Source organism: Coccinella septempunctata, chromosome 4 (genome assembly GCF_907165205.1).
Source record: "Coccinella septempunctata chromosome 4, icCocSept1.1, whole genome shotgun sequence".
NCBI classification, from domain to species: domain Eukaryota; kingdom Metazoa; phylum Arthropoda; class Insecta; order Coleoptera; family Coccinellidae; genus Coccinella; species Coccinella septempunctata.
Window position 1 is genome coordinate 2,702,966 of NC_058192.1, and position 27,574 is coordinate 2,730,539.

Here is a 27,574-nt window from a genome sequence, read left to right on the forward strand (position 1 = left end):
TTTTTTGTGAGTTTATAGGCATGGCCTCAACTCTCATCTGTCAAATAATAATAATAATAATAATAATAAAATACATTCAAGTTATTTTCCCAGAAAGTTTGACCGAGCAACGCAAGTCGCCTAAGGGAAATACACGAGCACGAGTTAGGAAACCTGAAGATGCTACTGAATTGGCGAAACACGTGTCATGGTTCAAAATCTCATTTTGTGAAAATCGTATAATCTGTTTTGGGTTGTACCTTTTCTCTTACCTTTAAGCTCTGACGAAGGAATAAATGAAAAACTTCAAGAATGCTTCAACATTTAATGTTCACGAAAAATAACCACATTACGCCAATTGACAACTGACAAGACTTATTTATTGCCTAAATTAAACTCATTTCCTGGAGCAAACACTCGACATATCCTCAATTTTTCATGAGATTGAAAGATGTTTCCAACAATTCATCTGCGTTTTCCATATATTTTCATTAGTTCAATCCAAAATTAACACAGGTAAACAACCTTTGAATTATTTTATTGTCATCCACATTGCGATCTTGATTTTTGCTTCACCACCAACAACAACAACAAAGGTAACGACTGACAAACTTCGTGCTCTCATTCTTGGAAGAAATTATCTAAACACCTACACCTTGGAAAAACATTTTTTGGAATAGTACCAAATAACTATTATTTTTGTTTGAGCTGATGAAAAAGTGTGTACTAGCGTAAATGGTTTTGGAAATGGTGAAAATGGAAAATGCAATAAAGTGTGCTAAAAATAAATAGAATAACTTTATTGAGCAGAAATTAAAAATGTATACAAAAATAAAAGTGTACACATAATGCAGCAAAATAATATACTTAGAAGAGAGTCATGAAATGCGAACGAAATACTGCAAAAAAGCTGAAAAGCATAAATGGAATGGAAATAAGAACACAATAAAAATTATTTAATCAATTAAGTAAAAACAAATCAGGTGGTTGCACTTATGGATTCTACAACGAATCTAATCCGCCCAACAGAATTCAAATTTGTGATTTATCGCAAAATTTCCAACATATTGTAATTTTTTTCTTGTCATTAAGTCGCAATTTAACTCAGTTTCGCCTATAAATTAGCAGCTTAGAGAGGGTTTGGTGTAGGCATGAAGTTCATCGATTTTTCCAAGTTTCATGAAAAATTAATTGACAACATAATTATCCTTCCAAAGGAGAGATTTTAATTGATACCTATTTGATAGCGATGGAAGCATTTCCAGCATGCCCCACCTGAAAAAAGGTTGACTAAATTGTCGAAAAGTAATATGTAGGATATGTTCATTCTCAATATCTATATTTTTCTTTTAGACACGATCATCCTTTATCAACTCACCATTTCATCCGAACTACCTCCTACGCAGATTTACAACTTCCTTTGGCCCATACCAAGAAGGAATTCAGCTACTCCTAGGTAATATACCATCTGGGCAATACCGAACAATGGGGCTATCACCATGCACCTGCAACCTCCGCCTCTGAAGAAAGCTGAGGGCCCTTCATATTTCATTATCTTTCTGAAATTATCCACCTTTTAAACGCGAAGCGAATGATAAAACACAGAGTCGCAAAAAAAGTAAAGCGTATTTTTTATCGAACTCAAGAACAATGACTTTTTGCTTAATAATTTCCGACAGAAAAATTACTTTTTAAGGAAAGTACTTTTCGTTCTCTGTCGCTAGATGTCTATTGTGGCTTTGTTCTTCGTCGAATTGAAAGATATGGACGATATAACACTATCCCAAGCAATAAATTGATACTTTCTAAACACATTCTTCTTTAATATGATTCTTGTGAGGAGGAAATTATGAAAACTCACACGAAAGCGTCGACCACTCCATTATATGCCCTATCACCTTCAGCCTTAGTGAGAGCTTGTAACCTGGTCTTAACTACGTCTATGGGGTTAACAAAAAGAGCTGCTGTACATCCTGCCGCACAGCCTGATATGAAGGAACACCAGAAGACAGATTCGCCTACAAAAAACGTTTTTTAGATAACCTGAAGAAAAGAACAGACTCTTTCCCTCTCACCAGATCCATCTTTTCTTTTAGGCCCTAAACTATTGAGAGTAGCGAAGAGGGGGAAGTACACAATCGAGAACGTAACATCTCTGGCCATTGTAGCACCGACACCCTTATACAACCCAAGCAAGCCGTGAGTTTTAAGGAGGTTTATCGTCAAACTAGTTGCTGTTATCTTTGGTACAGGTTTTCCCTCTGAAATATCGAATAAAAAAATTGAGAATTGGGAAAGGGTCGGGAATTTGAGGTACTGTACCAGCTAGGGCGGCTGCAGTGACCCTTCCTGCGTCCTGCATCTGGATCTTAAGGAGTTCCATAGGGGTCGTTATCACAATTTGGCAGAAACCTGCCAGACCCCCCGCCGCCATTTGTCTGATCATCGGAAGTTTACTAAAAGAGGAAACCTCGTATGAAAATTTTCAATTTTTCGTTGGCTAAACGATTAGCCTGAAACCACAAAAAGAATTTGAAAGTTGAGCTGCTAAAGGCTCTTTTTTCTGCAATTTATCGGCCTAACTTTCATAGATCTGAATATTCTTTTCTTATATTCACTTTCTTTCAATCATTGATTGCAATTTCGGTTAGAGTGAGGTTTCCAGGTACCTACCCGTCGGATGTTGTCAAGTAGTGCCTGAAGAAGTCGTTAGCTGCCAATTTTATTGCTTTTTCCGGGGTTATCAGCAAAATGTTGACTCCAGATCCCCGATACATCCCGAAGTAACCTTCTGCTTTATAGGTTTTCCTCATGCAATCGAGTCTGGAACGTTGCAATTCATGTTTTCGACATTCCTGATCGAATATTCGTTAATACTCACATTGACGTGTACATCCTCTCGCCATTCGGACCGATTTTTTGGTTTTGCAGTCGCGTTTTGACCAAATCCAATGGGAATACGCAAGATACCCCGATGATACCGGCAATGCCTCCATTGATGATTTTAGGTACGAGTCTGAAAATGCAAAGAACCAAAAACTCGAGATATTTTCAATTCTAAAATAACCAGCAGTTATCTAAGTTGCTTCAAAACTAACAAACACAGACATTTCTTTGAAATTATGGGCGTTATGTTTTGCCATGGCCACTCTCCAACACCAGATTCAAATTCTATAGAACAAGGTATATTATGGAGGGGAGACTGCATTTTTATCGATTCCTAGAAAGGCATAGCTGTTCTAAGAACACAATTAGTTCCTTGTGGATTATTACAAGTTGATAACATTTCTTGGAGAAGTTATCGGTTTATTTCTTCCGAGTAACTTCAAACGTTACCGAGTATGGTAAAACGAAGTTATGAATTTAATACGTGTGTCAATGTTTATACTTACGTGAATCTAGGTTGAGAATCTCCCATTTATTTATCTTTCTGATGAGTGTCTGGAAACAAACACAACAAAAATCACATACACAAAGGACGAAGAAAGTAATTAGTCGTATAAGTAACAATTAAGATGTAAAATCCCACTGAGGAATATGTGTTTTACACGGCATAAGTAGATACCGATCTTTTTGGATATAATCTACAGAGCGAGTGACATTCATCGAAGATAACTGAGCGATTGTTCGAAGTAATATTTCAGAACGGCCTGCGATATCTCCAAATCTGACCCCTCTGAAATTTTTCTGGGACATTTGAAAAAAATGAATAGCATTGAAATAAATCTTCGAAAAACATACGAGAATTAGTCAAGAATGTAGCTTAATAACTCCTGATGTGGTTTTTCATGAATTTCCACGATATATTGAGAAAAAAAGATTACATTACAGAAAATACTATTCGAAAAGCCAACTAGGAATGATCAATGGTTCATCTACATCGTTAAAATGAGCTTAAATTCAAAATCAAGGATAACATGAATATGAATAATTTCATTGCGTTTCCCATAATGAGTTGAAAAATCACTTGACTTTACATATATCTCGAGTGAAAATCTATTCGATTTCATTTCCAACTCATGGATTGTTATACTCATATCACCTGCTTATCGATGCTATTAACCTAATTATTTCGAAACGTTCAATAATTGAATTTGCTATCAATGTACTACTGATGAGCTTCACATTGGAGTTAAAACCACATCGGATAAAAAACATTGCCCGTACATTACGTAATTAATGAAATTGTTTCATTAATTCGAACCCACCATATAAGAGCGAGTTGTACAGTCATATTTCCGTTCAAATTTTGAGGATAATGAATGATAACATAGGATATAGTGTTTCTAGTTTTGCTCTCAAATTTCTTGAATAGATCGAAAAATATTATCATCACAGGAATATTCGATTTGATCTGTTATCAGATATTGATATCATAGAACTCTCGATATAATGAATGATCAAGATAAAATACTGGGATATTTCAAACAAATTTGAATTTAAAAGATTGACTCATGTGCTATAATAAAATGAACTCATTTTTTGAAAATGCTCAAATTCTTGATCGACTTCTTCTCTGAAAATGTGAAAATTTCGATTAATCCAACGCAGCTATTGTCCATAAGAAAGGAATGTAATTTTCGATTAATTTTTTCGTTGATTCATGGACAAATTTTGCATTTCATTAATAATTAATACTTGGCATCTTTCCTCGCAGTTTTGGCTAACAGGAAAGTATTCGCACAATCTACTAAAATGTATCTACCTGGTTTCGAGCAGCAGAAGCGAACAAGTTTATAGCACAGGAATTCGTTAACATTGCCCAAATATAAAAAGAAATCTTTCATTATAGCTCAAATGAAAAAATTGTTGATGAATTCTCGTGCCAAAAATATATATAGAATCCACAATTAGCAAATTTTTTTACTGTGATACAGAACTGAAGAAAGCTTTGATGGGAGCTTAGGCCTATATTGATTTATTCAACAAAATTCGCAGGTTAGATATTCAGATCAAATTTCGGTGATCCTACCTTACGGAATTAGGTTATCACAGACAGTGACACTTGTAATTAATAAGTGCTGACTTGTAAACAATGCACGTTCCCCTAGGGAGATTCCAGTCTAGCAGGCAACTAGCAAGTAACGAGGGATTTGAACTGTGTATTTTTTTCAATAATTTTGACACATGACTGTTGGACATGGCAAACAGCTGACCGGTGTTTGACACATAGGAAAGCAGGCAATAAAATCAATATATATAGTACAGTGCTTTTCCGTTAGAGTTCTCTGTCTGCTAAAAAGCCAAAACGAAGGTATCTATAGCCATTATGTAATAATAGAAGAGCACTGTGACTCTCAATATTTGAACTCAATAAATAATTCACTGGTGAATTCACATGAAGGGTGATAAGACCAACCAGCCCCTCCATATTTGCACCCCATAATATATTACAAATCAGTCTTGTGTAAACATGTGGAGTTATTTCAGTTCTTTTATTGCCATCAATAAGATATATAAAGAAATACTGTACAAAAAAACATAAAAAGATTGTTGCAAATTCAACAAATATACAAAGGGTAAAAAATTGGTATTCCCCGACTCTTCACCTCAGACTGGCCCATCTTCTTTAATTTTTCTCATAGAAATCGCATTTGGCATATCATTATCCTGAAATTACACATGAAAAGCATTAGGAAAGGAGAAATTAATATTTCGAGTTGGCAATTTTATCATGAAAAGATACTCATCAAAAGTTAGGGTAGTTGGAATTTTGGAAATTAGAATTGTCTTTATCACTCACTTCTTCTGCGTTTTTATAGGCGAAAATGATTCTATCAGTGGGTTCATTGGGAAATTTCCTTGGTTTTATCAGTTTTCTAACGAATGGTGTAAGTAATTGAGGATCTACATCTTGTGGGTTATTTGGTGTGGTGAAATAACTCACAGCCAATCCTACCATGATGGTTACCAAGGTCCCTATCAGGGTGTACCATAAGTATGATAGACGGTACAACATGAATCTTTCACTGAAACACAAATTCACATGAAGCATTTACCAAGGCTCAACAAGTAAGGTTCTGGGCAAACTCTTGTTGACAAGCATTTCATCACCAGGGCATAACGAACACAGACTGACACTGGAGTTACACCCAGAAAGGAAACTATTGCTTGAATATGATTTTTTGGCTACATACTGCTTGTATCGTATCATTTTTGTTGAAAATCAGGACTATCTAATTGCCAAAGAACCAAATTGAAGAAATAATATCTTCTAGCTGTAGGAAACTCTTCTGATGTCAATGAATATATATTTTTGCTGAGCAATCTCTTAATTTGTGATTCTGTGTCGTTGAAAAAGCTCTCATTCCATTAGAATCATTCAACTTACAAAAGCAAACATGCTTCAAAACGGATATCCAATGCATGCCCAATCAAAAAACTTCAAAAAACATTACTCTGTATGGGTTATGTCAGTAGCGTTCAATGTGGGGTCGAAATGAATATCTAAGAATGAAGACGATGGTTTCGGTACAAAATGATAATGGCATCCTTCGGTTGTGACTGTTTTCTCAGGAAATCTCAAATTTCCGGAAGCTATAGCAGCTTGAGCCCCAAAACCAAGCCAGGACATGAACACTAGCCCAGAAATACCTCCACTCAAAGCACCCTTAAATCCAAAGAAACATCATCACATTTCTGACAGTCTCTCGAACAATTAACATAATAAAGAAATATACAATGAACCTAACATTGATACATCAGGAACTTCGAATTTTTCGACATGTATTCATTTTACTCTCTTGCAATCAAGAATTTCACTCTTTCCATAATTAGTTCAACTATACGAAATGAACAAATGTCAATTATGTCCAATTAAAGTATACAAACACAGGATATGAAAGTGAAACCATCATCGAGCATAAAATATACTTCTATAACCAAGTATCATCATCAATTTCTTCTGAATATAACTGAGTTAGACATCCTTTGCTTCTTCGAAGATTCACTCGGCAGGTTCTGAATGTTTTTCATATTATATCTGCGATTCTTCTCTTCTTTGACAGCATTCAAGTGACCTTGCAATTCTTTCAGTGCTGATTTCCTTGATTTAAATAATCTGTCGATGGTTTCCGAAAGACATTTGAGTTTTTCGCTAGCTTTCGAAGACATTTTGGTAGTCTGTTCACGGAAATTTTGTGACAACTATTTTGACATTTTATGACAATTACTATGGAAGTAACTTAGGGAGGACATGTGGAAAATCGTTGTTCGGATTTTCCGAAAATTACAGTCATTATTAATTTTCTATTAATGGATTTCTTTGCTCTTCGACTTACCCATGCATTGACCCACGGTAAAAGTATCCCCATTGTGAAAATTCCAAGAGATGGACCACTCGCGATCGCATTCAAACTCATGGTCACCTGAAATAAATTGATTTGAACATGAATTTATTTTAATTCTCGAAGAATTATTGTAAAAAATAAGAACATTCACCTGTAATACTGTTCCAAGTTTTTCCACTATCACTACAAGACCAACACAGACTACACCAACCACAATGACTGTTATTTTCATCACTAGATAGGTTTGCTTATCAGTTAAAGGTTCGGAACTTAATGGTTTGACAAAATCTTCCAAAACCACAGCTGCCATTGAGTTTAGTCCAGTTGATAAGGAGCTAAAAACATCGAAAATTTGGACTTTTGATGCATAACACAAAAGTTTCCAGTAGCTGAAGCAATTTAAGGATGGTAACAGATCTTACCTCAATGCTGCGCTGAATATCCCCGCAACAAATATTCCTGGTAGTCCTGGATAATCCCCAATGGTTTCCATCACAAGCAATGGCAGCAATTGATCTTTTTCCTTGGCCAACTGAAAGTATTATTAATGATTCATTCTAAAGACGAACAATCATGAAAATTTCAAATTTCTCCATGAATATAACATTTTACCATTGTCGTTAATGGATCACATTTGTGGTATATAGCATAGATTACCATCCCAGCATAACAGCAAACGGACATTGTTACTACGAGTAAACTAACGTACAACCATAAGGACCTAAAAATCATGCGGATTTTTGACAGATTGTTGTGGTCATCAGAAAATTTCACTCACCTCGTTGCGGACTTGATCGAAGATAACGATAAGAATCTCTGGACCATATTTTGATTAACCGCACCATTCTGAAGGAAATAGACAAACCCTCCTATCGACAGAGACCATACTGTATGTCTTGACGAGGGATCTAAATCAAAACTGTGATAGGATCCATGAAATATTGAATATATTCGCTAACTTTAATTAGAATTGAAATTAACGCAAGGAACTTCACTTACTTCGGCCCTTCAATTCTATCACTATCCCAGTTTCTCTGCCAAACGTTCCCGAATCCTCCAGCATCGAAGGTACCTTTAACTACCACCAGGATCAATGCTCCAAACATTATGATTGTTTGTATGACGTCAGTCCACACCACTGCTTTCAAACCGCCCTGAAATATTTCTTAATTAAGAAACTTTCTGTCAAGAAGACTTAGCTTAATTAATTTCTTTATAATCAAACTATACAGAGTGTCCCCAACCTTTATCACAATATTTCTCTCAGAACTAACTTATCCAGTGGTTTAGAAACCTACATTTTTTTCTTGCTTTATGTATTGTTGGCTCAAACTCACCATTGACGTGTAAAATATGCAGATGATGCAAACAGCAGGTGTAGTGTAGTGGACATTCACCCCAGTAACTGAAGAGAGAGAAGAATAGACATTTTTGCGAATTCATCATTTAGATGTAAGGAAATTGAGGCTGATGTGAAGTTTTGTCAAACTTACCCTGATTGAAGGCCAAGGCTGGGACATATATTACCAAAGGAAGCCAGGTTATCTGTTATTAGAATGAGATGTAGTTAGAAATTGAAGATCCTCAATATATTATAAACAAGTTCGAACAAATTACTCACCATTCCAAAGGAGAACAAAACAGATCCAAAAAATCTGACTTTTTTGTTGAACCTCCTTTCGTGGTACTGAAATCAAAGTTGTACTTTAGTGGGAAAATATGGTAATACGAAGAATAACCCACCTCATAAGTCGACGTCAAATTCAAGTCGTGGAACACTGGTAAGTAAATGTATCGAAAAACAAAAGCCATTATGAACAATCCCCCTACTATATACAAATACTGGATTCCGTAAACATAAATTTCTGTTGGAATACCCAACATCGAAATACCACTAATATAACTGAAATGAGAAGCTGTTATAATGAAGTTATGAATCGAAAAGCAGTTGGTTCTTCTGTCCGAAAAAGATCAGAAGATACTCACCTAGCTAGTAGGGACATGGACACAGGAAAAATCTGCATATTTCTACCCCCCATGAGATATTCCTGGGCATTCTCAGATTTCTTGATGAAGCCGAAGTAAAATCCTACTAAAACGCATAGAAATAACATCGCAACGAAAGAGCCATAGTCTTGCCAATCAAAACGTTGCATAGCAGCCCCTATTTCTGCTACCCCTAGTCCAAGTACAGTCTTCTCCCCCACATCCACTGAGGACTGCATACCCTCCAGTACAATTTCCGCCATTTTAGGGTTGTTGACCTAAAAAAAGAATTCGAAGAATTTGCAATCATAACAAATGCCCAAATAAAAATATTAAAAGGCAGGTATATTGAAACATCGAAGATAACAAAGAACACACAATAAATGTTAGGTGCATTTTCACTCACCTGAGTTAATAGGTGTAAGTTGAATTCCAGAGGTATTCAATCTGCCTGTCAGGGGTAATGCAAACTTTCAACAACGCCTTCAAAACTTGTCTGATGTGCAATCTAACAGATTTCATTTCGTCCCTATATCATACCAGAGGTTCTTGTACACACTGAAGGATTCTGGGTCTATCAAAACTATTGTAGATTTACTTTGGGGGGCACTTACTCCATGTACTTACTGGGTCAACGAGATAATGGACCCCTCAATTGGTCCATGAGCAAATAATAATAGGTAAGCACTCTAGACTCGTTGTTTGCAATCTTAGCTTCATTGAATAAAAAGTTACAATTTAATTCAATAATCTAATCATATCTTCCATGAACGATAAGGCTTCTTTGAGGAATTATTTGTTTTCGATCTAACGATATAGACCGGTGAAAAAGCGCCATTGTTTTATTCTTGGCTGAGGAGGAAGCTGCTCCCATTTCTGTCACCTAATTTTGGTCCTAGGCGGTAGGATCCTCTTCCTGTTATTAGTCTATTGGGTGATGGCTGTACTGCTTCTAATTTGTTTTATTTGCATATCACTTAAACGATTGAAATTCTGTGTTTGTGTGTCAACCGCATCAAGAATAATATACCTATAAATATTGAAGATTATCTTGGGCGAATACTTCTAAATAGAGAAAAATCAGACAACGAAAAGATGGGGGACTTATTTTAATCTGGAAGATTGTTGTTGAGAAAACTATGGAAGACCCTGAAGATGCTTCAACATCGACATTTTTGGAAAAGAACTCATATGGTTTTTTGAAGGTTTCTTTCCCTCTCAGTAATAATAGCCTTCATACCAAATTACGCTGAACTTTGAGTCCGATTTCCTTTTTAGGAATTTAGGTTGATGAAGTCAGAACATGTCCAATGTCTTATACTTTTACAACTTTCTTTATCTGGTCAAACTATGTTGATCAATCAAAGTGAAGCATTAAGGAGCCTTTAAAACAGGAATTTCTTCAATTTCCATACCGTTTATGATTACGTAAACAATCCATTGATTATTGATAAATCCATCCAGGGATATACATGATATCGCATCGATTTTTTCTTCGTTTGATAAGATAAGAAGTAAACATCAGAGAAAACTCAAATCTGAATTCCCGATTATGCTTCGTTCATTGTGATGATCTGAAATGATCAAATGAATGGTATATAACGGATGAATATTCGGTAGTGTTTCATTTGGTTCATCAAAAAGAGGATGGATAACGATTGGTCCCTAAATGAAACGGTATATTTGCTGCATCATGTTAAGTACAGTACCTGTGGTTCAATTTCATCACCTAAATACCCAAAAAAATCAATCTGATTCAATTGTAAATCAATCACTCTTCCTATCCTTTTTTCTACACAGAATTTTAACGTTCGTTGAGAGACGAATCAGAAAAAAATGTTGTCGATTTTGCACTATTTAAAACGAAAGCAACTTTATTCTGGATTACCTTCATTGAATTTCTATGTATCTGTATCAAAAATTGTGCATAAATACGAATAGAATAAAAGAACTAGTCTTAATTTCCAATAACGAGATGAACATCAAATTTAACACATTTCTTTATGGCTATTTCTAGCAGCAGAGACCACTCAACCGATCAACTTCCATATGGAGCTATCCAGGTGTACTAAAGATTATTGAGGAGGTATATATTAACTTTTCTTCATCTACTTTACGTTATGAAAGTTAACTTGGTTTTTTTCGATGCTAAATGAGGAAGTCTCATTTCTTGCTGTTTTCAGATTCTCAACATATATATTATAGTATCCCTCGTGGTGGTAGGACTGGAATCACATGCCTACTACCTGTTCTTAGTGGCTATGTTTGCCTTCATGTTAACAGCTATATTTCTTGTGATTTCATTATTAGAATCATTGACTACAATGCCCCATAATTATTACTGGGTTGAATCTGCCTATGGTTTAATAGCAGGGTTATCATTAGTGGTCTCGTCCACACTAGTCCTATCCACTTTGAAGAAAGTTTTCATTTTGACATGTGTGAGTATACTCCTCAAGTAAATAAGGATTTTTAAGTTCAAGAATTTTTTCAGGCAGTGGGATATCTGAATACAATGGTTTACTTCGCTGATGCTCTCAATAAATATCGATTGGCAGTCACTCCTAGAGAAAAAGCTTATTGGTCTAGGCCATCAGCCAGATACATAGAGGAAGATTATTGAGGCGATGGATATGCTGATATGGATATGAATTTCTACCATCATCAACAATGTGGAAGGACAATTTTATGAACGAAATACATATAGTTCAGTTTAATGAACATTTCTGTCAGAGAATTTGTGATAATCTTCAAAGGGATTCTCTCATTTGTATACCATACGATAATGATTTTATGTGTTTATCTTTTTGTTGAATGAGATTTTTTTTTGAATGTTTGATCGAACCCAATAAAAACATTCAGATTTTCTGATTGAAGTTTGTGAGAAAACTTTTGATTTTCACACGAGCTATAAATTCGATTCTGATAGCCGTTTGTTCAATTCAATGCAAAATTAATACATGTAGAATATCCAAGAAACATCCCACGACTATTTCAAGGAAGCAGTATACTATGTCATGGGGGTACTCCGAAATCCTTATGCGATTAGCAATCTTTCACCTTGAACCTAAACCGCTGCGCTGGCTGCATAGAACATTTCAAATGTGTTACGTACTACATGTTATTTAAAGATTAACGCACGGTAAATTTCAGCGCAACGAAGTTTCATCACAAATATACCAAAAACAAAACATTTATTGTGGTATCGTTTTACTTGAAATTGAACGAAAAGTTTTCCAGTTCTGCACACAATAAAATTTTAACGGACTTTCCATAGTTTAGGAGATAAGAAAACGTATCGGCGAAGGTGAGCGAATATTTATTCATTTTACGAAACGTAGGACGAAACTTATTATTGAACGGTGCATTTTGAGGTTAATTTTTTGATATAATTTTTTTTGAAATATATAGAAGAATGTTTGTCATAAAAGACATCATGAAAAGGCTCAGATAGGTCATAAATTCCTAAAAGATTTCCTTTATGCGCAGCTTTAGTCTTCAACCGTTTTTTGAAAATCTTCTTCGATTCATTTAAATATCTAATTCGCCTTCTTGAAGATTATACTAATGCCTCATAAGAAAAATAAAGTATTTTCAACTTGATTTGAAAATGAAGAGAATTCATTCATTTTTCTCAATACTTACTGTTTTTCTATGATGATATTTAAACATTAAAGTAAAGCTATTGTAGAGAACAATTTTTTCATGCAGTTTAGACTAATTATAATGGGAAGCTTCCCACTTTAGTGATTGATCTCCATAATTCTCGATGAATAAAAAAATATGCGGTTCATCAATCAAACCTAGGCGACAAGATAACACATATCTCCATTTCCTGATATAAAAATTTTCTAATCATATTTAGAATGCAGCGAATAAATCTACATTTTCTATTTTGAGTGATGAGAATACTTCTCTCTCGTCATTGAAGGTATTTCTATTGAGGTAGCTCAATTTTCTGTTTTCAATTCTTTTATCGATTTATGAATATCATTCGGTTCATATTTTTTTTAATTATTTTTAGATGGTTCTACAGACAGGATATTTCAGGACATTTCCAGGCATCCTGAAGGTCTTCGAAGTGGTGAGTTTAATCATTCTTTGGAATTTTTAAATATTTCATTCTTATCTCGATCATAAAAGTATCGTTTGTGTATTTAATTGAGCTTTGTGAAACGGGGAATTCCAAAAGTGACAATTATAAGTTTTAAATCTAAATTCCATATGATCTCAGAAGTTGATGGAGATATTGGGAATTTTTGGAACTGTATAGAGAATGTTTATCTATATTTTAAAATAGAATATTGTATCAAACACAACACATTATAGAAGATGATTTAAATAATCGAATTTCCTTTCCAGATCTTCAGTACGATAGGATTGCTGATGACTATTATTTTCAATAAATATTCGAATGTGTACTTTACCATTTCACACATTTATACTGTAATATCGGCGATAGCATTAGGAGCAACACTTTTCCTGATGCTTTTGTACTTTTTAAACATGGCCGAAGTTCTTCAACCAATATTGAACTACCAGAAATATTTCCATCTCATTTTCATGATGTTTGTTCTTTCATATTCGTCCATATTATTATATAATGGATCTTCCTACATACAATTGATACTGGCTGGAGTGAGTATGAAAGAGTTACTTGCTATACAATAATATTTCTGTATTGATTTGAATGATTTTCGATATTGAGGCCTGCAAACTTTCTCAATGAGATATCACTTGGGAGTTATGCAGAGAATATTACCTATTGAGTAGTCATTTCATAATTCTGTATACATGAGTCCCTTTTCAAATGAAACATGTTTTTTTTTCAGTTTAGTGGTATACTTCTAGCCATCGCTTTTCTGGCAGATGGAATCCATGGATTTAATATCGTATCCCCTCTGCCATTGTCGTCTTGAGAATTATTTTACAACATGGAGAAAAACGAGGAAAAAACCCTTATTTGAGTCTTCCACAGGAGAAGACTTTCTATCTGGCTGAAGTATGGAGGAGAAATCCAAAAAAGAAGAATGTTTCACTGATAATTGTACCATATTGGTATCGTTTCGTGATATTTGTTTTTAGTCATTGAAAAATACCACACAGATTACTGGATTATATTTTAATACGCATTATGATGGTTTTATTTACTAGTTTTTCGGTTGTTTTTTCAGTGAAGGCTCAATCCTAGAAAAGAATCTGAAGAGTAGCTCTCTCCTGCTCTGTATACTGTACCCAGTTTTCGAAAAAAACCTCAGATACCTAGTGAATTTTAATCTTTTGGATGCTTAGTGTTGATTACCATTCAGATTATCTTGTGAAGGAGAAGTGTTGGGAAGATTTTATTAAATTGTTCGCATCTGGTTTAGGGAGGACCTTTCCCAACAGATGGCAGATGCGGTAAATTTCAAATTTCTAATTACTCATACGCTCTTATCTGTTCGAGTAAATCTTTAAGAGAACGGCCAATCCCTGCCTATTGTTATCTCAAAAAATATCTAATCGTGGTAGACACCTATGATATTACGCTTATGATGAGCAATCATTAGATAAGATTACAATAAATATTACTGGCGACTGCGAACGTGTAGTTTCAGTCAATTTTTTTTCGTGACTTTGTCGTTCCATAATTCGAAATGGTGAGAAAATTTTTCAATTACTCGATGTCGTTTATAAAAGTGGTTTTTTTCAGGCTATCAGAACAGAATTCCTCAGATCTTTCCCAGGAATGCTCAAGGTTCTGGAAATCGTAAGTGTCTCATGGGCAAAGTTGGTTATGTTCAATTTTCTGAAAACTGTCTCGTATTTTGTATATTCAGAATTCCGCGACGAATAGTTTGAGGTTCTAATATTATTTTCCACCTTCAAAATAGACTCAGTAATTTTCCAGTATTTGGAAGGTATAATTGTAATAAAAACTTGATAACCGACAACATGAGACTGCAATTCTCTGGGAATTATCATCATCTATATAAGTCCATCAAATGTAATAAGTAAAATCGTAGTCTACAAAAAAGGACCAGTATAGATTGACTCATATTTTCGAAAGCTTTTTACTGAATTGTCTAGCTAAGCAAATAGATTCAGCATCAATTCATTCATAATTTTATGTATTCGCAATCATAAATAAGCCTAACCTTTATTTTTTATTTATTCATCGTGTTTGATAATCAAGCCAAAATTGTGTAGGTTAAAAATTCAATTTCTCATTTCACCTTTTTTCATTCCTGTTCAGCCTCATTTCCTGTAATAATTTAATCAAGAATTTTTGTAACTCCTGAGGATGAAATAGTATGACAATTTTTTATTTCAAAAGGTCGTACTATCATCGTGAGCAGAATCGATAATCCATAAAAATAAATAGATATGAAACTGTTTTCGTAGAGTAGAGTGAAAACTAACATCATACAATGTGTTCTCCACAGGTTTTCAGCGTTGTAGGTCTTGTATTGTACCTTATCGATACGGACTATTTTGCTGTACGGTCAGAGTATTTCATAGGTGTATTAGTTGCCATGATAGTGGCCATAATAATAACTCTCTTCTATATCATTGGAATATCCGAAGCCCTTGGTTCATTCATGGGATTGCAGACCTATTTCCACTTGATATGGATGCTGTACATGACAGGGATCTCGTCGATTGTTCTCAATGGCGCCAGCTCAAATTTCGAAGCTGTTTGTGCAGGGGTAAGTCTTGAATCTTGATTTTTTTTTTCAACTTTTCATATAGAAAGAGCAAAAAGCTCAATTGATTTTTTTTTCAGATATTTGGACTGATCTTAGCTGTGACATATCTGGTTGATGGACTTCACGGATACAGAACCAGTCCTCCAATGCCTTTTTCTTAGTTGGAAGAAAAACATCCTCAGCTAATTAATTTCTATTTTGTATTTGATTTTTTCACCATCATATTGTTCCTTCATTTGAAACCTTTATTTGAAGATGTAGTTTTACTCCTTACCAGCAATATATTGACATTTTAGGGTTCCAAAACTATCACGATTAAATAGAATTAAAAAAAAACTGTGTATTAGTTTTAGTTTAGAAATTCTAAAGCGGTTGAAATATTTTGCACATTATATAGAAATAAGAAAAGTAATTGAATATGTAAGTAAATAATATACTATTAGTTCTGGGTTGAACACTACTGTCAATGATAACAGAAATAAAACCATAATGGTCTTTTTATCGTAACTTTAATATGCGGAGTCCTAGTTTATCTATACCGAAAGGCGAAAACACTTGATGTTATACTTTTTGTGAAAAATGTTCGTTACAAATGTTCTTGCTGCTATAGCTTGCTTGCTACTGTTGAGATTCTATCTTCACTTCAAGAATATATATCGATATTGGCAAAACAGGGGTTTGAAGGTTATTGAACCTATTTATTTTCCATTCGGTAACTTTTGGACTTTCATAAAGAGGGATAAAGGCGTTGGCCCTATACTTGCGGAATGGTATGAAGAAGTGGATTCTGAAGTTATTGGATTGTATGCTTTGAATGAACCGATTTTACTAGTAAAGGTGAGAAAGAGCTGAAAACTGACATCTCAATATTCAGCCATGTAGATTACATGCATGTAACTTTTTCAACTCTTTTTCTGATAATATAACATGCATTTAGTTTGTATTTTTGATAGTTTTTATCGTTTGAGGGGAGTTTCAGGAATATTGAGAATTATCTACAATGAAATAGTAGCTTTCGGTTGATGCCCATAGAATGAGAAATCCAATCGTATTTTGTGTGAAGGTATATGAAGATTAGGTCTGTGATATATATTATTGGATTTTCTTTTTTCGTGCAAAAACTATGAAGAAATTGGATACGTTAAAACAGAAAATTCAATAGAACAGCATTTTTTAGGATCCAGATATAATAAGGGATATTCTGGTGAAGGATTTCAACAGTTTCACGGATAGAGGAGTTTACATGGACAAGAATGACTCTTTAACAGGCCAACTGTGGAAACTTCCCGGACATAAATGGAAACCTTTGAGAACTAAAATGTCGACTTGTTTCACCATCGGTAAATTGAAAATGATGTTCTCAAATCTACTGAATGCCGGTGAAGAGATGGAGATTTTTCTGGAAAAGGCAGCTGCAGCAGAATCCATTGATGTGAGCCTTAACTCCGCTGTCAAAACGCAATAGACATTGTAAAAGTGAATGTTTCAGGTGGACGATCTATGTAAAAGATTCACAGCGGACATAGTAGCACAGTCAATATTCGGCGTAGAAGTAAAAAGCTTCAAGGATAAAGACAATGACTTCTTGAAAATGCTCAAGTGCTTGACGACGGGTTTCAACAGGAAGAATATGATCAAATTCAGTCTTCAGATTGTGGCGCCTAAATTTTACGATTTCTTCAGCTTCGTGAAGTTTGAGACAGTAAATCAGGTAGCTATTTCTTTCGTTTACAAGATGGTGGAGAAAATAATGGAATTCAGGGAGGCGACTGGGGCTGTTGGAAAGGATATGATGCAGCTTCTGATCCAACTGAAGAAATTCGGGAAGGTGGACGCAGAGAATGGCGAGAAATTACCTGGTATTTAACTGATACTTTTACTGTTTCTCCTTTATTTTCAACACAGTTTACTCATAATGGAATTCCGCAGATTCAGACGTATGTTTAACAATGGATGAAGTGGTAGCCCAAGCTTACACTTACTTCTTCACTGGCAGTGAAACAGCATCATCCACTTTGACGTTGCTCCTCTACGAATGCTCATTGAACCAAGATATTCAGAGGAAAGTCCAGGAAGACATCGATAAAGCTCTCTCTTCTTCCGGTGGACAAATCACCTACGAGGCAATACTCGAGATGAAATATTTGAATATGGTTGTTTCAGGTTTGTACCTAAGAACTTTTTGGACCATAATAAAATTGATTTTCTTCTTCAGAAACTCTCAGAAAGTACCCAATCCTGCAATTTCTCATGAGGAAATCGGTGGAGGACTACAAATTGGAAAAGATAGGTTTGGAACTGGAAAAGGGAACTAGAATTTATATTTCAGTGCAGGGTCTGCAGCGGGATCCTAAATATTATCCTGATCCAGAAAAATTCGACCCAGAGAGATTTTCGAAGGAGAATCAAGCCAATAGGCATCCCATGACATATATGCCTTTCGGTGAAGGACCAAGAAACTGTATAGGTAAATGTATCCAGTTGTATCATAACTCACGTTTTCTTTATTGATGCAATCTTTTCCAGGAAAGAGATTGGGTTATTTTATGGTGGTAGTTGGGGCTATACACATATTCAGAAACTTCAATCTGAGTACTTTCGAGGACATCGAGGTGCCATTAAAGCTGAATCCTTATTCATATACCATAAGGCCAGTTAATCCATTGTTACTCAAAGTATCGCAAAGGTGATTTCGAAACTGTTACGAAAAATGGAATTTTGAATAAATCTTGAAGTTTTCCTGATGAATTACTTATCCTTCTTCTCACTTACCTTCCGTTGCATGACTGAAGTGAAGAATTGAAAAGTTGCTTCATGATGAAAGATAATAAAATGTGCAAGAAAAACAAGCTGCTATTATACAATCAGTTTAATATTCTTTAATAGTACATTCTCGGAAATATTTTCACAGAGGTTTATTTTCCACTGAATTATCTAACTGGTATAAAATATCACCAAATAATAAATTGTAAAAACATTAACAAAATAATTTAAGTACAATATAATACAAAACCAATTCCGAATCTTCATTTCCAGTACGTTACAATTAGGATCTGAGCAACATCGATAGTGAATATATACTTTATACAAACGTTATCTACACGAAAATTATATTAGACCGATCTATCTCATTCAAATAAATAAATATCATATTTTTCTACAACTATGTCAATGAGTTACTATCAATCGAATTGGCACAGGTAGATATACATTCTCGGGAAACCGAAGATCTCTGAATATAAAAATTCAGGAACAAATACAACAAGGAAACTTAAATCCAGCTCGAGAGAATAATAATTAAGTATTATGAACACATTTCAATTCCGTGAAATCGATGTGAGAAAACATATACAACACCCCCCCTTACCAACTCGATTCTAATCATTATTTTAAAGCTAGATTTGTCTCAACGACAGTCGAATCACAATAAGAAATACCTTGTACAGCAACACAATATACAAACAATACTATCAGATTCATAACTTGAAAATATTGATTTGATCTTTTTTTGGTCAACACTTATCTAGCTAATTAATACTTTGGTAATATTGGAATCTCATATTTTGGCAACAATGACTACATTATTTTAACGATTAAAAACATGTACTGCCCTCTAATTATCCCCCCCGACTAGGAGGTTCGTCGAAGTTTCGATAAAACTGGAAGAAATTGGGGTTTTAGAAGTATCACGATGCCTCTTTTTTCAGTCGCGTTAGAAATGATGAAAATTATGGAAAAATTTCGTGATGAAAGTTAAATGGATAATTTTTTCTGAATTTCAGAAAAAGACTTTGAAAGGTAATCGCTCTTTCGAGGTGCTGATATGTGGAAGATATTTCTTCCAGTTCCATCGAAGCCTTCAAACTAATCTATAATTGTTCTGCCTGTTGGTTATTATAACCTACATTTTTAACGTTTTTATATTTTTTTCATTTTTAACTTTGTAATTTTTACACGGTTCAACTATTTCACAAAAATCCTCCTCAGATTTAAATCTCCCCATCTGAAAATTTTACCCATCAACACAACGAAGGAAATTTCTGCAAAGAATTGCTCTCAGTGAATAAGGTTCCAAAAATAGAATCTTCACGACACTCCCTTTACCTGACAAAGGTCTGGAAGTCCATATACATCGCGAGAAATGGAAACATCCCAAGAAATTGAGATAACCCCTTATATGTCATATAAAGGAAAAGAATTGTTACCTTAAACATCTTCCTCGGTTCCCAAACGAAAAGAAATCTTGATGTGAACCTATTCGTTTGGTCAGACGTTCATGGCATAGAACATCGGTTTTTGCATCGTGACGTTCTGCGGAGATGTAGGTGAAGTCATGGTGCTACTGTTACTCTGCCCCAATTTGATGGTATCTGGCGGTGACACACTAGCAGCACCCTCTGGGACCCCCCTCTCGGTAAATTTTGGTTTGGTCGGCGAGCTCCCAAGGGCATCTTTCTGGGAAGGGAAAGAGATCTCCACCGACTGTCTGTAACCGTTCTGAACGGGCGGCATACCCTGGCAGCTGTCTGTATCTGTCGACGTATCGGACGTGCTGTACCTTGGTCCTAATGGGAAGCTGTGCCTGTTCATTTTGCTCACGTAGGTCGGATCCCCTTGCCACGCAGGCCTGTACCTGGGATTCGAATAGTAGTTACAGTTGGGTACAGGAGTTTGGGTGGCTCGTGCAGCTGTGGAGAACTGACCAGGGAGGGGAGATTCACTCCTTGCATTCGCGCCGTGAGGCTGGGGGGTGTAAGGTATCCTCACCATCTGTTTCGGAGGATTAGAGGTCATAACGCTGGAGTTGTAGTGGTAGTGATGGTCCTCCACGTGCATGTGGAACCTTTGCTGGTATATGGGGTCTATGAACCTCTTGTTTATCTGGTTTTGATTGGAGACTCTGGCGTAGTCGCTGTGTTGGTAGTAAACGTTGGAGGAAACTCCGCCTTGGCAGCCTTCGATGTGGTTGTACGGGATGTAAACCATAGTTTGGTGGTAAGTCCTGGATACTTCAGATGGTGGAGGTGATAAGGGTCTTCCGTTACTCTTCTGCCTAGGGAGACTTTGATACATTTCGTTACACCTAGCTCCGACCTTCATGACAGCCGGATAGGCGTTCGAGTTGCCGTTGGTCCTGTAGACCTGCCTGCAGTACTGCCCCGTTTGGTACAAGTTTTCCTCCGCCAAACTTGTGGGTCTGTAGGGGGGCGGATAACCCCTCGTTTTGAATTCTTCAGGTGCGGTCGTTGGATACTGGTGCGGTATATTCTGGTTCTGGTTCTTAGATTTCGAGTTGTCGACGTTGGACAGTCCGCTCTCTGAGTAGTAGGGCCAGGAGATTCTGCCGGTTGCTTCGGGAGGCTGCATCTGGTTCTGGATCTCCTGGATGATCTGGGTGGTGGTGCCAAATCGCGGTTTGATGCCCCTGACGCTGGGTCTTTTGTTGAAACCGTAATCGTCGTGCTCGTCGTCTTCTTCTTTGTTGGCTTCCGGTTGATACCTGTGGAGAAGAGTTTGGTGTTACTGGCATACAAGAAAACGTCTAAAACTCACCTTTTCTTGAGTCTCTCAATCCTTCCGGCATCCTGCTGTACGAACATAGCCAACTCGTCCCCAGACTCCGAAGCTGATGGCGTACCCGCTAAAACATCCGGTGTTATCCTCTTGATATCCTCTTGCTCGTTCCTCAAAGCCTCATCTATGTCCTCCAGACTATACTCCGTGCCCACGGAACTGGCCATGGACGCCCTTTCACCTCCGTGGTTCGGATGGTGGTTGTTCATCTGGTAGTAATAGTCGTCTATGTTCGTGATACCGCTGACGCAAGCTGTCAACGGCGCCAAAGAGGCCAAGAACTGTTTCCTAGAGTCGTTGGTGGAAGAATTGATCCTGGAGGCTGGCAGGTGAGGGTGCTCCATCTCGTGTGGTCCGTTTCCGAGATCCGGAAGCGTTTGGGCGATTCTTCCTTCCTGCACGACGTTGCCCACCACGTTGTTCTGGTTGTCCAGAGGTTTTTCCGTCTTCTTGGAGAACAAATCGGTGATCTTCTTGTACGTGGAGGATACGGAGGAGGCGTTGGAGCTGGTCGTGGAAGACGAAGACGGCGAGAAGGATTTGTCCACCTGTTTTAGTGATGTCACCTGGCGACGAGAATTTTTTTCTGTTATCTTTGAAGTTCGAGCAGTCAGTGATTTTTTTCGTGTGTCCATTATCTGACAATGATTCAACAAATTTGAAATTATGTATGGGAAAATTCATTCACGAAATTGATACAAGGATTTTGTTGGCTAATGTTGGCCCTTTCATTCTTCTGTGACAAGATTTTTTTTATGATTCAAGAGGTGTGGAGGTATACTTCATTCAAATTTATTTTAGCAGTCGGTTGGCCATGAAATAATTTTCTCAAGTTTTTGTAACTAGAACGAAGTTAGGTTGGCACTCATGAAATGTCGTTAATGTCATAACGCCGTTGCCACAACTAATATCAATTTTTATTACGAAAATTCGAAAATGCCGAAAGTGATTGAAAAAAGAGGCAGGGTTTCAGGAAGTGCTATTTAGAATTCAGGTCCGCTCATTCAAATAGTTATACCCTGATATTCTAAAATCCACAATACGTCAGACGGTAGCGAACATATTCAATGTAAGAAAATCTATATGATGTTTCATCTGAATCTAAACGACTTATATTTCAGCTGAATATTTCCACAATCAGAAAGATTGTGAATGAAGAGGATGGCAAAGAATTTCCTTCTATTGGGAGACCCAAAAAAGTGGTGGCATTTGGGAATTTTATGTTTGAGTGAATTAATGCTAAAGGTTTACTACAGGATTTTCGATAAATGTCATCGGAAAATAAGTTTCCTAAAATGGATTTTTCTGTTTTTCATTTGACTTGTCCTATACAATGTAAATGTCTTAAGATACTAATAAATACCTAATTATTATAATTACATCAATGTATTAAGATGAATAGCCACAAATACGCACAAGTTGCCCTGTTACTTGTTTATTCATGTGAAATTTTTGTTCAACGGTGAAGTTGCATCTTAACTTGAAACTTCCTTCAACTCCTTTTACTTATATTGATGCAAGATGATTTTTGTTGAAAAATTTAACATTCTTGTAATTATCTGCTAATTCCTTCGGGAGATATCTTTTCCCAAGCACTGCAACATATGCATTTCATCTTCGGGTTAATATTTTTGAAATCTACAAATGATGTAAGCCAAAGAAGGTAACGAACATTAACTCCCCTCAAGCTAGTGCATATTATGATATTATACTGATCTCTTGTATTTTCCATGCAAATAACTGGATTTGGTATGCCTTCAATCAGTTTGTATAAACTTCAATTATGTTCGTCACATATTTTCCGAAGAGATTCGACATTGTGATAAAATACGTAATAACAGAAACTTTTACGTAGAACGGGCAGCATAGCGTTGATTTAAAACCCAAAAATGTTTTGACAAGCTTCATAACCCCACATTTTCGTACTATACAGAGTGAAATGTGTCAAATTTCCATGGCCAACCGACTGCTAAAATAAAGTTGAATGAAGTATAGGTACTTGGGTATCAGGTGTTTTTTCGCTATACCCAACGAATATTGAAATACTTTGCTACCCATAATCTAGTCTTATCGAATCCTCCCTTATTGAAACAACCCTCATTCCACCAGTTATGAACATTTCTCGACACCCACAAAAAACTTTCAGATAAAATACATCTCTCCGATCCAATTTGGATCTCGAAAACATACACTTGATCTAAAGAAAACCACTTTTCGATCAAATCAGGGGAATACGCGGAGAAATGTTCATTTTCCCGATGTCGACAGGATGAAAAATTCGATAGAAAACAAACACTCGGAACGTAATGGATTCCCAATTTCCTCGAGAGAATGGAGCGATAAGATTCGATGAGTATTCAAATGGGGAGCTTTTTAGTGCCTCTGTAATGGATAAACTTCGGCGAAGAGACAATTCTGTTTTCTTTTCATCGGCCAGCCGTTGTTACGTCATATCCCGGCGGGATACAAGTGAGAATTTTCCACCTGAAGGGGGTGTTTTCATTGGATTCGAACAGTTGCATTTCTTCGAGAGACGAAACGAGAAAATAGAAAATAATAATGGTAATATCCTCACTCAAACGATGTGGTTATCTTTACGTTCGAAGAAAGTCTCTTTGGAAACAAGATTTTTAAATTTTTGCAATTTGTATCAGTATTTGGGATATTTCCCAAATTACTGATCCTAAAAAAAATCTAATTGCATATTCGTGATCTACGACCTCAAATTAGTCAGTAAAATGACCCAGGTCGATATAGCTAAATGAATAACAAGTAAACAAGTAGCAGACTGAATTATCCGAATTTTTTTTTTATTTTTCGAACTTTATCGACACGGGTCATTTTTTCGACTGACTTAAGGTCGTAGATTACGAATATGCAATTAAATATTTCCTAGGATTAGTATTTTAGGAAACAAATCAATCAAATTCAAATGAAAAATTTCGAAAAAATTGGCCAACTTTGAGGAGCTGTAGCAGCCAGAGAGGAGGCACTGGACATATGTTTATTTTTTAGGTTATAGACTGATCCTTTGCGAATGAAAAACTCCAACTATCATTCACCTACCGCGAACAGTTGAGATTTTACGGTTTTTTCCGCGAAGTTCCAAAATTTCGGATTTTCCATCGACCATTACTTGAAAACTAATCCTTTCAGCAAAATTCTGTTTGCATATTTGTAATCTACGCCCTCGATTTAGTACGTATTCCAATTTTGGTTAAAATCGGGGAGATAAATTTTTTTTCAAATTTTCCATACATATGTATGGAAAAATTCCGATTTTTTGAAAAAAATTTTTGGTCTCCGATCGAAACCGAATTTTTACTGTCGACTAATTCGAGGGCGTAGATAACGAATATGCAAACAGATATTTTTTAAAAAATTTATTTTTCAAGTTATTGTCGATGAAAAATTGGAAATTTTGGACCTTCGCGGAAAAAATCATAAAATCCAAACTGTTCGCAGTAGATGAATGAAAATAGGAATTTTCTATTTGCAAAGTATCAATCTATTATCAAAAAAATCAGCATATATCTAATTCCTTTTTTCTGGCTTTTAAAGCTCCACAAAGTTGACCAATTTTTTCGAAATTTTCCACTAAAAATGATTTATCTCCTAAAATACTGATCCTAGGGAAAATCTAATTGCATATTCGTAATCTACGATCTCGAATTTGCCAATAAAATGACCCGGGTCGATTATACATCCCCCATTTCGGTAAATACTCACTTCCGGAGAGTTCCTGGCCTCCTCGCCGGGCGGACTCGCCCTCGTTTGACTTTCACTGTCCTCCTGCTCGGCCTGCACGTCGTCCACGTCGCAGGTCAACTTTTTTATCCTCTCCACCAGGGAATTGTCGGTCTTCGGCTGGTTTTTCCGACTCCTCGGTTCGTACCTGATCAGCGATCTCCTGAGGGTGTTTCTCTCTATCGCTTTCTTGATCGATTCATCGGTTTCGCCGCTCTGGATGATCTGCGGCAACTTCGATCTCTTCGCTTCCTCGAAAGCTCGCAGGGATTCGGCGGTGACCAGGTACTGCTGAATGGATTCCTCGTCTTTTCCTGAAAAACAGGTTAAAAATGACATTCTGAACGATATTTATTTGGGAATTTCGCAGAAAGAAGCCACACCCTCAAATGACACGGATTATAACCCTAAATTTCAGCTCTGTGACTGTCATAATGTGTCATGGACAACATGACAGTTGAAGAAACTTTGCTGACCTCTGAGAGTGAGTTATACATGAATAAATTGATATATTTGGACGGCATTCCCTTTTAAATGTACTTGGTATACAAAAAACATAAGAGATGCACGAGGAAACCTTCCTGAAACATGTATCTTGCCACGATGAACTGTCAAACACGAATGACAGCTAATGACATTCAAACTATCCTCCATTTTGGGAAGCCATTCGTATTTGGTTAGGAAAACTCGATAATTAGAGTCATTCGGGGCAACTGTGCGCACTTTTGCCTTTCAAGCTATACCTCGTTCCAAATGATGAAGCTAGGAAAATTTAAACATATTCATAAGATAGAGAATTTTCTAATCTATAAGAAAACATCAAAAAGCAAACAAACAAAAACGTTTTCTTCCGCAAAAAAAGATTTTATAGAGAAAGTCGGAGTGCGTTCACATGCCCCGTATTGCGGGTAAGTGTGCGCACCCTCACGGGGTAAGTGAACGCAGTGCTTAGTGAACCACACAATCAAAACAAATTACAAAATAATGTCATCAAAATGTTACAATATTAGAGAAATGCTGTTTATTGTCAATACAGAAGCGCCTTTTTACAAGCAGTGCATTATTGTTCGTGCCACAATTCTTGGCGAACACAACACTTGATACATTCCCCTGTTGGTGGCTCTTCATATTTTTCTGAACAAATAGGACAATATTGATCGAGTCTTAACCAAGAAAATCAACAATGTCATAATTTATTACTAATGCCCATATAATGAATCTATGCGCACACTTACTCGCGCACACTTTCCCCAGTAAGCCAAAATTTGAATTGACGTTCTTATAGAGTTGAGCAGCTAAGAGAACCTAAAATTTTTTATTATATATTTAGAATAATATGCGCATGATCGAATAAAATATTGTTTAACACTGAGGGATTCGTAATTTGGACCTGGCAGAATGTGCAGAGATGCTAAAAATTAACAAGAAAACTAGTGAATTTGATTGATTGCAAATAAAAAGTTAAAGAAACGTGGCACGGCGCACTTCTATGAAAAACTAATATGGCGATTCTGCGCCCTTGCTTCACCCAAATGAACCCCTCTTTCATACATTGCATAGTCGAGATATATACGCACTGCGCACACTTAACCACTGCGCTCAGTTACCCCGAATGACTCTATTCATCAGAGCCTGATATTCTCTCCAAAGATTATAGAGTTACTCTATAATCTTTGATTCTCTCAATATTCAACTCGCTCATATGGAGTTAACCTAACTTTATAATCTTCGCAACTTACCAGCATTCGGTTTGGTGCAGGGGAAGAGCTGTCTGACGGCAGAGTTCGGCTTCAGGCTGTTGTTCGATATGAGAACGTGATTGCCGAGCTTGAAGGTGAGCATCATCTCCGTGGTGTCCGGTGACACGTTATTGTGACAGTTTTCCTGCTTTGTCCTCTCATTTTCCGACGCCGATTGTTCCTTGTTCGTCTCGTCTTGCGTGTGATCGTCGGAGGCTCCGTCGCATCCGTCTCTTTGTCCGTTGGACTCGGTTTCTATGAACCGCACGAATCTCCTCTGGCTGCCTTCCTCGTCCGATGTGGCACTCGAGTCGGTGTTCTGAAAAAAAAATCGATTCGATGCAATCGATCTACACTTCGTCGACTGGAAAGAGTCAACTTTCGAGTAAAGTATCTGTCAAAAAAAATCTTCGCAGATCCAAATATGATACGTATTCTGAAAGAGCAACTTTTCTTTTCGTAAAACTCGAGATTTCATCGACCTCGGTGAAACCATTCGATCTTGACGAGTTTTCAACTGACGCCATCTTTTTCGGGATAGTTAACGACCAACAATTCCAACGACATATAT

The 27,574-nt window shown here is 36.4% G+C and overlaps 6 protein-coding genes across 12 annotated transcripts in view; 3 read left to right on the forward strand and 3 right to left on the reverse strand.

Annotated features, from left to right (window-relative positions):
- Positions 1 to 764: 764 nt before the first annotated feature.
- On the reverse strand, positions 765 to 5,120 carry LOC123312592 (mitochondrial glutamate carrier 1-like). Its single transcript, XM_044897102.1, has 9 exons — positions 4,952 to 5,120; positions 3,372 to 3,420; positions 2,861 to 2,995; positions 2,653 to 2,802; positions 2,302 to 2,435; positions 2,055 to 2,240; positions 1,841 to 1,997; positions 1,358 to 1,538; positions 765 to 1,254 (listed from the first exon to the last, which is right to left on the reverse strand). The coding sequence occupies exons 2-8, from the start codon at positions 3,395 to 3,397 to the stop codon at positions 1,388 to 1,390; spliced, it is 939 nt and encodes a 312-aa protein (XP_044753037.1). The 5' UTR covers positions 3,398 to 3,420; positions 4,952 to 5,120; the 3' UTR covers positions 765 to 1,254; positions 1,358 to 1,387.
- A 279-nt stretch (positions 5,121 to 5,399) lies between these two features.
- LOC123312589 (sodium-coupled monocarboxylate transporter 1-like) lies at positions 5,400 to 10,310 on the reverse strand. Of its 4 annotated transcripts, XM_044897097.1 has the most exons (15): positions 9,661 to 10,310; positions 9,255 to 9,532; positions 9,012 to 9,171; positions 8,890 to 8,955; positions 8,762 to 8,813; positions 8,606 to 8,673; positions 8,268 to 8,422; positions 8,047 to 8,187; positions 7,881 to 7,989; positions 7,691 to 7,800; positions 7,420 to 7,603; positions 7,260 to 7,346; positions 6,378 to 6,589; positions 5,723 to 5,948; positions 5,400 to 5,589 (listed from the first exon to the last, which is right to left on the reverse strand). In XM_044897097.1, the coding sequence occupies exons 2-15, from the start codon at positions 9,515 to 9,517 to the stop codon at positions 5,530 to 5,532; spliced, it is 1,893 nt and encodes a 630-aa protein (XP_044753032.1). In that variant the 5' UTR covers positions 9,518 to 9,532; positions 9,661 to 10,310; the 3' UTR covers positions 5,400 to 5,529. The 4 variants fall into 4 exon arrangements, 3 of the variants coding, with proteins under 3 accessions (XP_044753032.1, XP_044753033.1, XP_044753034.1); XR_006537656.1 differs by lacking the exon at positions 5,400 to 5,589 and having other exon boundaries at positions 5,811 to 5,948; positions 6,311 to 6,589; positions 9,661 to 10,295; XM_044897098.1 differs by lacking the exons at positions 5,723 to 5,948; positions 6,378 to 6,589 and having other exon boundaries at positions 9,661 to 10,288.
- A 2,006-nt stretch (positions 10,311 to 12,316) lies between these two features.
- Positions 12,317 to 14,387, forward strand: LOC123312596. 3 transcript variants are annotated; one of them, XM_044897107.1, is made up of 4 exons: positions 12,317 to 12,561; positions 13,279 to 13,338; positions 13,617 to 13,892; positions 14,087 to 14,387. In XM_044897107.1, the coding sequence occupies exons 2-4, from the start codon at positions 13,279 to 13,281 to the stop codon at positions 14,171 to 14,173; spliced, it is 423 nt and encodes a 140-aa protein (XP_044753042.1). In that variant the 5' UTR covers positions 12,317 to 12,561; the 3' UTR covers positions 14,174 to 14,387. The 3 variants fall into 3 exon arrangements, with proteins under 3 accessions (XP_044753042.1, XP_044753044.1, XP_044753043.1); XM_044897109.1 differs by lacking the exon at positions 12,317 to 12,561 and adding an exon at positions 12,831 to 13,185; XM_044897108.1 differs by lacking the exon at positions 12,317 to 12,561 and adding an exon at positions 12,849 to 13,199.
- Positions 14,388 to 14,763: 376 nt separating this feature from the next.
- LOC123312597 lies at positions 14,764 to 16,269 on the forward strand. Its single transcript, XM_044897110.1, has 4 exons — positions 14,764 to 14,893; positions 14,947 to 15,003; positions 15,680 to 15,943; positions 16,021 to 16,269. Exons 1-4 carry the CDS (start codon positions 14,891 to 14,893, stop codon positions 16,102 to 16,104), a joined length of 408 nt encoding a protein of 135 aa, XP_044753045.1. The 5' UTR covers positions 14,764 to 14,890; the 3' UTR covers positions 16,105 to 16,269.
- Positions 16,270 to 16,469: 200 nt separating this feature from the next.
- Positions 16,470 to 18,687, forward strand: LOC123312591 (probable cytochrome P450 6d4). The gene is made up of 6 exons (XM_044897101.1): positions 16,470 to 16,780; positions 17,121 to 17,375; positions 17,433 to 17,802; positions 17,873 to 18,106; positions 18,159 to 18,410; positions 18,470 to 18,687. Exons 1-6 carry the CDS (start codon positions 16,523 to 16,525, stop codon positions 18,631 to 18,633), a joined length of 1,533 nt encoding a protein of 510 aa, XP_044753036.1. The 5' UTR covers positions 16,470 to 16,522; the 3' UTR covers positions 18,634 to 18,687.
- A 110-nt stretch (positions 18,688 to 18,797) lies between these two features.
- Positions 18,798 to 27,574, reverse strand: part of LOC123312586 — a 78,401-nt gene continuing 69,624 nt past the window's right edge. The window contains exons 8-11 of one of the 2 annotated variants that reach the window (XM_044897092.1): positions 27,004 to 27,322; positions 25,247 to 25,578; positions 21,497 to 22,083; positions 18,798 to 21,443 (exon numbers count right to left, since the gene is read on the reverse strand). In XM_044897092.1, the coding sequence (XP_044753027.1) occupies positions 20,210 to 21,443; positions 21,497 to 22,083; positions 25,247 to 25,578; positions 27,004 to 27,322 (2,472 nt within the window). In that variant the 3' untranslated portion in view covers positions 18,798 to 20,209. Of the gene's footprint in view, positions 21,444 to 21,496; positions 22,156 to 25,246; positions 25,579 to 27,003; positions 27,323 to 27,574 lie in introns of both variants that reach the window. The other variant, XM_044897091.1, reaches the window with a different exon arrangement.

Bases quoted from the DNA above. Each gene is read 5' to 3' on its own strand.
- LOC123312597 (XM_044897110.1), top strand. The intron at 15,004-15,679 runs GTAAGTGTCTCA...TGTTCTCCACAG, and splicing joins TGCTCAAGGTTCTGGAAATC to GTTTTCAGCGTTGTAGGTCT. The intron at 15,944-16,020 runs GTAAGTCTTGAA...TTTTTTTTTCAG, and splicing joins TCGAAGCTGTTTGTGCAGGG to ATATTTGGACTGATCTTAGC.
- LOC123312589 (XM_044897097.1), bottom strand. From the start codon at position 9,517: ATGGCGGAAATTGTACTGGAGGGTATGCAGTCCTCAGTGGATGTGGGG. The intron at 7,604-7,690 runs GTAAGATCTGTT...CGATGTTTTTAG, and splicing joins ATATTCAGCGCAGCATTGAG to CTCCTTATCAACTGGACTAA. The intron at 6,590-7,259 runs GTAAGTCGAAGA...TTTGGATTTAAG, and splicing joins TACCGTGGGTCAATGCATGG to GGTGCTTTGAGTGGAGGTAT.
- LOC123312591 (XM_044897101.1), top strand. From the start codon at position 16,523: ATGTTCGTTACAAATGTTCTTGCTGCTATAGCTTGCTTGCTACTGTTG. The intron at 17,803-17,872 runs GTATTTAACTGA...GGAATTCCGCAG, and splicing joins GAATGGCGAGAAATTACCTG to ATTCAGACGTATGTTTAACA. The intron at 18,411-18,469 runs GTAAATGTATCC...AATCTTTTCCAG, and splicing joins AGGACCAAGAAACTGTATAG to GAAAGAGATTGGGTTATTTT.
- LOC123312592 (XM_044897102.1), bottom strand. From the start codon at position 3,397: ATGGGAGATTCTCAACCTAGATTCAC. The intron at 2,436-2,652 runs GTAGGTACCTGG...TTCCTCTTTTAG, and splicing joins TACTTGACAACATCCGACGG to TAAACTTCCGATGATCAGAC. The intron at 1,539-1,840 runs GTGAGTTTTCAT...GGATAATTTCAG, and splicing joins GGAGTGGTCGACGCTTTCGT to AAAGATAATGAAATATGAAG.
- LOC123312596 (XM_044897107.1), top strand. From the start codon at position 13,279: ATGGTTCTACAGACAGGATATTTCAGGACATTTCCAGGCATCCTGAAG. The intron at 13,339-13,616 runs GTGAGTTTAATC...TTTCCTTTCCAG, and splicing joins TCCTGAAGGTCTTCGAAGTG to ATCTTCAGTACGATAGGATT. The intron at 13,893-14,086 runs GTGAGTATGAAA...TTTTTTTTTCAG, and splicing joins TACAATTGATACTGGCTGGA to TTTAGTGGTATACTTCTAGC.